The sequence below is a fragment of the Acanthisitta chloris genome, unplaced genomic scaffold (assembly GCF_000695815.1).
Source record: "Acanthisitta chloris isolate BGI_N310 unplaced genomic scaffold, ASM69581v1 scaffold35600, whole genome shotgun sequence".
NCBI classification, from domain to species: domain Eukaryota; kingdom Metazoa; phylum Chordata; class Aves; order Passeriformes; family Acanthisittidae; genus Acanthisitta; species Acanthisitta chloris.
Genome location: NW_008652817.1, coordinates 19,111 through 30,110, shown reverse-complemented (window position 1 = coordinate 30,110; position 11,000 = coordinate 19,111). Strand labels below are relative to the sequence as shown.

The following is an 11,000-nucleotide window of genomic DNA, read 5'->3' as shown; positions in this document are numbered from 1 at the left end:
GCTCTGTTGTGTTCTTGCAGTTGTGTGGCTGCTCTGCTGTTGGTTGAGATGTGTCCAAGCCTAGAAACTTAATCATTTAAGGATTTGAAAATTAAAAAGAATTGATTTCTGATAATAGGATTTATTATATCTCCTGTGCTTTGCTTGAAGTTAATAAGTCATCTAAAAAAATACCTTGATTGTTACTGTGATAGAACTGATAAGTTCTAGCTGTTAAGGCTTAGAAACTAACACCGTTCAACTGATAAATGCTTCATAATAGATCTTAACCTGCCTTAAAATTCCAACTACTTCTAGTTGCAGAAAGTCTGACACCATTTCCTGTGTTTGTAAACACTTTTACCTCTGCTCTCCCTGACAAACTTTGCAGAAATACTCTGGTAAATTCCCAAACTTGTTGAACATCCTGTTTGGTGATACATTTAGTTCAGTTGTTGTATGAAATAAGGAACTAAATAATATATCAAGTAGTTGACTTCGTTGTCTGAAATGGAAAGCAAACAGCAGTTTTGGGTTTGTGTATATTTCAGTAATCGGTTTTGAAAGCTTTTCAGACATACATTTATGATTAAGTAGGACTTTGATTATGGCACATATTTACAGATGAGAATGTTGAAACTAAAGTTTTTCTGAAAATCTCAAGATACCAAAGCACTTAGCAGTCTTTTCATAATTAAATGTAACCTCACCTCATCTGATTTTTACCAGCTTAGGCAGTGAATAACATGCTGAGAGAACTGTGAGTTGGAGTGTTCTAATTATGGACCAGAACAATAGATGTTGTTTCCCAATATTTTTCACAAAATTCTTCTCAATGATTGTGTTGGGGTTTTTTTTTGTTTGTTAATTCACATGAGTTTTACACTCACTCTCAACTGTGGAACTTAGGCATTTACTCAAACTTAGTTTTGCAAGAAGTAATATAAAGAGAAGCCATTTGGGTGGGGGGAAATGTCATCCCTTGGTCTCTTATGAGTCTTCATGCTGTGAAGGACAAACATGGCTTTCCATAGAGTAGCATGGGGTGGAACTTGTTGCTGAAATGCTGCTAACAGTGTTATAATGTGTTGTTCCCTTGGTCTCTTATGAGTCTTCATGCTGTGAAGGACAAACATGGCTTTCCATAATGGAGCATAGGGTGGAACTTGTTGCTGAAATGCTGCTAACAGTGTTATAATGTGTTGTAACCCTTCCCTCCTAGTACAAAATGGTTCGTTACATCAGAAGGACACAGTTCATGACAACGATTTTGAGCCTTACCTTTCCGGGCAGTCAAATCAGGTTAGTGGATTTTTGAACTAAGTTTCTTTTCCTTAGGCATTCTCTGGCATTCCATTCATAGGGCTGTGTGGAGGGAGCAAATTCCTTAAATAGAAATGGCAGAAGAAATGACAGCATATTGTGTTACTTGGTGATACAACCAGCAGTTGTGCTCCCAGAGCTAGTATTACTCTGCATATCCAGATGGCCACAAGTGGAAATGAAGTTGATGCTCCAAGTGGTGCTGATTGCTCCTCACATGGCAGGTTATTGCCATGCCTGGGCTGTGATGGACTATTTGATCTTGCACTTCCCTGATAGATGAGTTGCATGTGGGATCTGAAAGTTTTGAGCTCTCCTGATTTGTATAATTTGTATAACTCTAGAAATTAGCATAGTTGAAATTTTGGGTTTGGTCCTTTCAAGGTAGTTTGTAGAGTTGTCCCACTTGTTTTTTACACTCTAGCAAATTTTGCTCTTTCCTGTCCTCTGAAATACCTTAGGAATTCAAGATGTGTTATCTAAGAGTAAGGAACTGTAATGTAACCTCATTATGATGTGCATTAAATCAACCTCCATGACTTAAATACTATTGTAATTGAAAATAACTTCTGGGTGAAGTAATTTTTGACAAAATGTTTTAGAAACTGGAGAAGCAAAAAGTTTTCATTCACAAGTAATGAAATACCATTTCAGAGAGAGACTTAGCAGAGGTGCAGGATTCCTTCTTGATGGAAAGCTAAGTGTTACATATTAAAAAGGCAACTTATAACTGACCCTGAGGCTGATAGATGCCACTGTTAGTGCTGATGACATCACTGAGTTTGTTTTCAGCATAGACATATTCTCCAGACTCATACAAAGTTAATTAATAGGAAGCATTCTCTCTTCTGTGCAGTAGAAGGTATAGAAGCAGGACATTTGTGGGGAAAAGCAGGAGTAAAATTTTATTTTTTTCATGCAAAATTAATTTAAAATGAAATTGAGGTTTTCACCTTCCTCTGATTTGTTGAAATTCCACTTCATCACATTTGTATGTAATTTTTAATTACTGAAACCCAAACTGTGTTTCCTAATGTGAAGGATACTGAACATTAAACTTCACATAGGAAGAAAAAAAAAAGTAGAACCATCTATTAATTCTAGGAAATTTGTCTTTGCTGTCAACAAACCCAATTATTAGGTTTAAATAAAAAAAATTGCTGTGGCTGTTAGAATTTCCATAATGACAGGAAAGTTTTCTTTATGAAAGTGTAGCTCCATTGACCGATTTGTTTATGCTGCAGTGAGGAATTGGCATGCTACAAGAAACAATTGTGTAGGTCCTCTTACAATTTTAAGTGGAAAGTGACAGTAGCATTAATTAGGACTGTGAGATTTTGAACTGAAGACTACCATGTTGCTAAACAAAGCCTTATTATCTAGTTAGCCAGTCAGGTTTATTCAGCCCTTAAAAATTACTGTAAAATGCAAATGACTTACAATAAGAGTTTTGCAACCAACTGGATATTTTAACAAATCCTTGAGAAATTAAAGCCCAGCTGGCACAATAGTATATTGAAAATTAAAGATTAAATGTAGGTTGGTAAAACTGTGTTTAATTTCATCATTAAAAAATACAAATTAGTCTTTAAAATGAGGATGAGCATGCTATAAAATGTAATAGTCTTCCATCTTTCTGTTGAAAACTGCATCTGGGTAGTGGTGCCTTCTTTTCTTACCATAAAAGTTTGAAGAGCCAAGTAGCAAGAGTTAATCAAATCAGAGGTGTGACACCTTTTGGCTGTAAAACTCACTGGAAGTACTTCTAAGAGCAAAGGGAACTGAGTCAAGAAGACTATTCATACACAAATTTACACTCAGACAAGAAAAGCATCATCCATGTGAAGTCATTCACAACCAAGAGATTATTCCTATGGAACAGGGAATAAGAAAGTAGCATTTCTGGGGGAGATTCCTTGTCTTAACTAAAAGAATGATTGGGTTGAGTTGCTGGTTTTGGTTTCAGTTAAAAAAAAATACAGAAGATGCAGAAAGGTCAAGGCTAAGTTTGTTAAATGTTGTGCTGTTGCAGGGAAGGACTTCTGTCGGGGTTTCTCTTACACACCCTGGCATAAAGCCAGTCAGAATAGATTGGATGTTTTGTAAGGATGTCTGCTGAAACTTGCCTTTAATCTTTGCAGAATCCTTGTGGAGACTTTACAGGCTGTGTGACAGGAGGTGACAGTCTCTGGAATTGTCTAGAATCCTTTAGCATAAATATTTTCAGGACAAAACACCTGCTTTCTCCAGGCTTTCTGATTTTAATAAGTCTATAGAATATATGAACAGAAGCATCTCCAGAGAACTACTTATGTCTCCTCTGTTTCACCTGCATTTGTTTTTAATTTTTTCTTACATTAACACTTTACTTTGACATTGCTGTGTGTTATATTTGAAAGTCTTTCAGAAAAATGTTTTTATATGCTTAATATTGATTACTTTAGCTTGAGAGGCTCAGAAAAGTCAATGTCTTTTAGAGGATCATCTCATAGGAAGGTGATTTCTGTACCTCTTGTTAATGAAAGAATTTGCACATAAATAAAGGCAGCACAAACAGTGGCAGAGATTATTTATTTTGAATCAATAACATTGGATTTGGGCTGTTTAAAGCTCAGAAGTGTTTGCAGTACTGTATAGAAATCTTGGAAGCATATTATGGTATCATTCTGTGTATGGAAAGTAAGGATATTGAATTACTCTGGCTTTGGGATGTCATGGAAAGGAGTCATGAAAAATGAGCAGTAAAAATGACTCAGTATCAGTTGGGTATTAGGCTTATCTTCAAGGAGAGTTTTTTTACTTCGTTCTTTTAGAAAGCTGAGAAATAGTCTGATTTTTTTCTTTTTTTAAAAATGAGTGAAGGTCTGGTGCAGTTTTGCTAATTTTGCAGGTTTTTTTTTTTTTCAAGTTTGAACTTTAGCAGTTTGAAAGAAGAGTTCCTCTTCTTAAAATAGCCTTTATGAGTAAGGAAAGGCAAGAGCTACTGTTTGACTCATTAACAGGAGATGTTGACCTTCCCTCCCCCTCACTCGTAATTACAGTTAGAGTGTCAGTTTGGAAGGTCTCCAGTATATATATTTAAAGTTTATTTGAAGAGGAATAAAACCTACTTTAGAATATTCTGGCCTTGTTCTTCTGCATTGTTGCATTTGAGAAACATGTGGAATGCTTCAAAACCAGGTGTCAGAAGAGTTAGTGGAAGGAAAGACTTCTCAGCTTGGCCTAAGAAACAGTGGAAAGGGAGGAAACTAGAATTTCAGAGTGGTTTGCTGGTTTATAAGGTCTCTTATTTCATAGAGTGGGAGGGACAGTCTGTTTGGAAGGACAGTCAGAAACACTCCTGACAGTTGTAACTTCACTACTGAGGGAGGAAGAGACTTCTGCAAAAGGCTGGATAGGCTCTTTGAAACAGTTTGGATGGTGTTTATCATGTGCCATCTTTGCATGGATTTGTCTCTGGTGTACCAGTCCCCTTAATTTCAGTTTGTAGCTGTTAGGTTTACCTGCTGCAAACTTGGCAGTGTGTGTGTGGGCTCAGGTGAGCCTTCCATGTTTTGCCACTTGAGGTGTGTTTTGCTTGTTGGAGACTGTTGACCCCTCAAAACAATTCTGTAATGAGAACTGTAATATTATATCATATGTGTTATACTAAGGTAATTTAGTCTAAAGCTTCTCCTGTATAGCAGTATAGAAATGCTAAATATTCTTAGTTCTGTGAGCTGCAAAATATAGTTAGCTAAGTTCCTTGGAAGAATTTGGGGAATTGGCTGCTAATTTACCCTAAGTTACAGACAGTAATCTAACTAACTTTACATGGTTTCAAAAATCTCAAGTACTAACCTCAGTGTGAGCCACTAGTGTTATAAATTCCCAGAAACTCCATTTTAGCCCTGAATTTTTCTTGGAGTATGAACTAAGATCTGTAGTTAGAAATTACATTACCTTGTCTCTGTTAGTCTGTTAGGTGATGAGCAGTGTAGTGGCTGTTAATAAATGAAGGGTTTCTTTATCTGGTTACCTTTTTTTTTCTTTAACAGAACAGTAGCTATCCATCAATGACTGATCCTTATCTGTCCAGTTATTATCCACCATCTATTGGGTTCCCCTATTCTCTCAGTGAAGCACCATGGTCTACAGGGGGAGATCCTCCTATCCCTTATCTCACCACCTATGGACAGCTCAGTAATGGAGATCATCACTTTATGCATGATGCTGTTTTTGGACAGCCTGGGGGTCTGGGAAATAACATCTACCAACACCGGTTTAACTTCTTCCCTGAAAATCCTGCCTTCTCAGCCTGGGGAACAAGTGGATCCCAAGGACAGCAGACTCAAAGTTCAGCATATGGGAGCAGCTACAGCTACCCACCTAGTTCCCTGGGTGGTACCATTGTGGATGGACAAACAGGATTTCATAATGATACATTAAATAAAGCTCCTGGAATGAACAGTATTGAGCAGGGAATGGTTGGACTTAAGATTGGTGGAGATGTTACAACTTCTGCAGTGAAAACGGTCGGTTCTGTTGTGAACAGTGCTGGGATGACAGGTGCCCTCTCTGGTAATGGTGGCTCTAATGTAAACTTGCCAGTATCTAAACCAACCTCTTGGGCTGCTATTGCCAGCAAACCTGCGAAACCACAGCCCAAAATGAAAACAAAAACTGGACCTGTAATCGGAGGAGCATTGCCTCCTCCACCTATAAAGCATAACATGGACATAGGTACTTGGGACAATAAGGGTCCTGTGGCGAAAGTTCCTGCCCCCCAACAGATTCCTTCTCCTCAGTCTGTTCCGCAGCCACAGCAACCAATTGTTCAGCCTGTCCCAACTCAACCTCCTCCGCTGACTCAGCCGCAGTACCAACCTCCTCAGCAGCCTCCCCAGAGCCGCTGGGTCGCTCCGCGCAGCAGGAACGCAGCCTTTGGCCAAAGTGGAGGGACTGGGCCTGACAGCAGCTCAGCAGGCAGCACCCAGCCCAACCCTGTGCCCAGCGGTGAGTCCCATCCTGTGCTTGAAAAACTGAAAGCTGCTCACAGCTATAACCCTAAAGATTTCGAATGGAACCTTAAAAATGGACGTGTGTTCATAATCAAGAGCTATTCCGAGGATGATATTCATCGTTCCATTAAGTATTCTATTTGGTGTAGTACGGAACATGGCAACAAACGCCTGGACAGCGCTTTTCGGTCCATGAATAGCAAGGGCCCAGTCTACTTGCTGTTCAGTGTCAATGGCAGTGGACACTTCTGTGGAGTAGCAGAGATGAAATCGCCTGTGGACTATGGCACCAGTGCAGGTGTCTGGTCTCAGGACAAGTGGAAGGGGAAATTTGATGTCAAGTGGATCTTTGTGAAGGATGTGCCCAACAACCAGCTCCGACACATCAGGCTGGAGAACAATGACAACAAACCCGTTACAAACTCCCGGGATACACAGGAGGTGCCCTTAGAAAAAGCAAAACAAGTGCTTAAAATTATTGCTACTTACAAGCACACGACCTCCATCTTTGATGACTTTTCTCATTATGAAAAGCGCCAGGAAGAGGAGGAGGTGGTGCGGAAGGTAAACTTATTAAAAAATTTATTTTATACACAGATTTGGGGAAAATGAAATGTGGAGGCTGCTGTGGTGGAAAAATGTAAGTAGGAATTCGAAATGTCTTGGGTTTATGTGTGCTTAACACAAAAAACCAAACATGCTCATTTTTCTGTGAAAGTTTTATAGCTAATGAGTTTCGAAGCGGAAAGCTAAGCAGTAATGCAGCTAAAGGACTTTATCTCCAGTTTATTCGAGTTTGATTGATTTTTTTTTTTTTTTAACCTTAAAATGGTTAATAAACTAGAAAACAGTTTCTGTTTCAGAATTGGATTCTGCCCGTTTGCCACTTCAGTTTTTTGCCTTATATGAGGTGTTTGAACACTGCTTGACTGGTCTATCAAAATTGATAGCTGTATTGGTATTTGAAATTTGTACATCACCTTTAACAGCAAGAAACCTGATCTTGTTTGTTCACTTGATCTTTCAGGAAAAGAAAGAGTTGCCTAAAATCACTGGACTAGCACTAGAAAGACTTTCTGCTGCTGAAGTCATATGTATTATTTGGATAAATAAACATTTTCAGTTCCCAGGTTTAATCTGTCTAGTAATTCTTGAAGTTTTGAGTGAAGACGTAGTAAGAGAAGTTCGGGCAGTAACTGGGAGAGTAGTAAAAATTTCCATACACTTCCATGGCTCTAAGGCACAAGACATCTGTCCCTCTCCATGCCATGACCTCAGTTTCAAGAATTCCTTTCTCTGTTTAGGCAGTCTAGAAGCAATGGCCTGACAAAATAATAGGTTGTGTAGATGCTACCTAGCTAACACTTAGGTCTGCTTGATGTTGATAGTGTTCCACAGACCTTTCTTTGTATGGCATTGTAAATACAGCTCTTGACAGGCTAGTTTAGTTCAGTGCAGCTCACTTGCTTCAAAGTGTTTCTAAAGTAAAGACTTACTGCATGTTTCTGCAGCTGAAATTGAAGTGGTCATTTAAAAGGTTTTATTGCCGTTTAAAACTGCAGCTATAAACTGTCTTCATAGAATGTACCCTTAAATTATGGGAGAAAAGGAGAACAGAGTCTTAAGAACTTTTTAGCTGAACTTCTCCTGGCTGTGATAGATGTGTACAGCTTAGCTCAGCAGGGAAGGAGAGCTTAAGATTCAGTTTTTCTTCTGTACTCCCTGTGGGACTCCACAAGGTAAAACGTAAAAGCCTTTCCTTGACCACTTCATTCTTTCGGTGGGCAATTAGCAATGCAATATTTAATGCAGCCTGTATTTTGGAGAGGTGTTCCCTTCTGTGGGAGAGAATCCTGAGTCAGTGAGGAGGCCTGGACTCCATTGTCCAGTGTTTATGGTGTGTGGGGGTGTGATTGGTTTGGGGTTTTAATGCTGAGGCTCTGATTTGCTGCCAAGTCTGGAGGGAAGGATAATGTGTGTGTTTGAAGAGTGAGAGTATAGGGAAAGTGATAGGAGATCTACTCATGCCCAGATAACTTCCTGTTCCAAGGAAGATCCAATGGTGGAATGCTGAACACCAGAATTCCTTTGCTGTGTAGTAGCTGAGGGAACTGATGTTCAGCTGTTGGGCTGATCCTGTTGTGGGATGGTTTAATAAACACAACTAATTCCCACATTCACTTCAAGTGCTGAAAATTGCTCTTACCCAGGTCACTGTTTGCTTTATACCAGGATCAGATTTTCAAAATAATGCTTTTTTTCTTTCTCATTTAAAACTGAGCCTCTAATTTGTATGATGCATTCACAAAATAAAGAAAGAGTTGTGATTTAATATTTCTTAGATCCCTCAGAATAGCTTAGAAATTATGACACCAAAGGATGTGGAGGAAGGGGATAGTGCTGAAGAGATAAAACAGGTAACAGTGAGGGAATGAAGAATAAGATGCTGCTTGTCAGGCTGCACTCATACTGTTGCCTGGAAAGTTAGTATTTTCTTTTTCATTGACTAAATGATTTCTAGAAGTTACTAGAAGAGTATTTTTATGGGATATACACACACTGATACTTCTCATTATTGACAAGTTTATGCTCTTGAAGTTGAAGCCTTCCTGTTGCACAAAGCTAACCTTCCTCCAGCAGTAATTTTTGAAGACTCTTATTGCCAGTTAAGGTTCTTACAGCCAATTTGGCATTTTCAGATGGTGGTTTGTATATGTGCCATCCTAATTGGTTTTCAAGTTGCTGAGTTTTATTATCCTCTTGTTTAGCTGTAAAATTACTTGCTGAAATTCTGTGCTTCCGTTTCACCACTGGTTTGATTACAGAAGGGCCAAATTCTTACAAATCTGCACAGGGAGGGCTTGAATGCTGCCATTTCATTTATGCACAAATATTTAGTAGAGAAGAATAACTTCATGTAATCTGTGCACTGCAAGCCACTCGCATTTGTTCTTTAATGGTTCCAGTTGCTAATCAGCATTTCCACAGCTGATGTGTACAGAGCTCCAGTATTTGCTGCTGAGTTTAACTGATGGAGAAACCTCTGAGTTAATGCCAAACCATCAGATGAGGGTTTGGCATGTAGAATGCTGGATGAGATTCATCAAAGTGCCAAAGACTCATCACTGTTACTAGCAGTGCTGGAAGACTATCCAAAATTGAGGGAAGATTTGTCTGTGCTGGAGTGTAAGTCCAGGTTTTGATTCGCTGTAGTAATAAAATATTTAAGCCCAGTCTGGGAATAAAATATTTAAGCCAACCCAGCCTGGTAACCCAGAACCTGGGAAAGGAGGGGTAGAAGGATATTGGTGTCTGGAATGACATAACAAAACAGTGAGTGGTGTGAATTCTCTCCTGACCCTCCAGCCTTTTCAGTCACTCCAGGGCTGCTCAAGTGTCCACAAAGAGCAACTTCTGTGATCAAAACTCATGGTCTGAGAACATAAAAGAAGTTGCAACATGTGTGAGACAACTTCCTTCGAAAGAAAGTAGAGGATAATGTGGCATTAATTGTTAACATTCCCTAAAAACATCCTTGCAGAGTCTTACCAAGGTTGTCTTCCAAAGTTAAAAAGCTTGTAAAGACAACTTGTTGCAGATTTTGGTATTTTTATTTGGATCTTGTGGGAGGACAGATGACAAATGTGCTGTCACCTCTGATCCATGCCAGTACACTCAGCTATTCCAAGGTCCTCTCCTTGGTGTTGTCTTGGAAGAGCTGTATAGTCTCAGAAAGCTCCTGAATCCCTAAGTTTACCAGTTCTCCTTTGGGGAATCTTAATACTGAAAAGTGTTGGTTGGTGCTTGTTGCCACTTGGAAATACTCATTTTCTTCTAGTTTTCAGTGAGCTGTCTGGGAGCACTTTGATTAATGCAAAACTTCTAAGGATGGAATTATTGTCCTTCCTCCAAAGCTCTAGTTAGAAAACATCTGTATTTTAAGTTTAGTACTGTGTTCCTGATAGAAGGAAAACATTTATGTTTTTGTGTCTGAATATGAATGCTTTGGTCCCACTGACTTTAACAAAGTTTAATAGGAAGGTTGAAGCTACTTTAGGCTGAGGTGAAGGAAACAGAAGTTTGACAGGCATGAGTGTCTCCAAGATGGAAACTTCTCTAGGTGTTGTAAAAATCCATTTTTCCTGTGTCTGATGGCCACACATATTAGTGCCCTGAAGCACCAGGAGCTCTCCTGTGAGATAGCAGAGTATTGCAGTGGAGAAGAGAAACTGAAGGCTCTGGGTGGATCTTCAGAACCAAAATGAGCAAAGCTTTGTTAGTTGCTTCCAAACCTGTTTGTTCTTGCTTGCAGTAGTGCTAAATAGCAATAAGGAAGAGAATTTGAGAGTTGGTGCTTCTAAAAACCAACTGTGCTCAAGAGCACCAAGAATTGTTGCATCAGTTTGTGGTTTCAGACACTTCTGAAGAGGAAGACTCAGATTAGCCCCTGAGAGAGTGAGGGAGAGCAAATGGCAAGGTAGGAGGAACTGCTTGAGAACTTGCTCGGTCAATAGCACTTCTTACTGAATTATCAAGCCTGAGCTGAGTTTCTGACTGCCATGAGCACACTTTCTGGCTACTAGGCAGAAGTCTGAGTTGCTGTCCTGTCTCTATTTATGTGTGACTAGTCCATGAGAATGGCCAACTTCCGTTTTTAAAGAAAGTAGAATTATGAAGGTCAGTGGATGATTACACAGA

General features: G+C 39.3%; 1 protein-coding gene across 1 annotated transcript in view; it reads left to right on the top strand.

Annotated features, from left to right (window-relative positions):
* YTHDF1 (YTH domain family, member 1) overlaps positions 1-11,000 on the top strand; it is a 14,359-nt gene that overhangs the window by 363 nt on the left and 2,996 nt on the right. Inside the window, exons 2-3 of the mRNA XM_009078556.1 lie at positions 1,202-1,281; positions 5,340-6,866. Coding sequence (XP_009076804.1) covers positions 5,358-6,866 — 1,509 coding nt within the window. The 5' untranslated portion in view covers positions 1,202-1,281; positions 5,340-5,357. The remainder of the gene's footprint in view (positions 1-1,201; positions 1,282-5,339; positions 6,867-11,000) is intronic.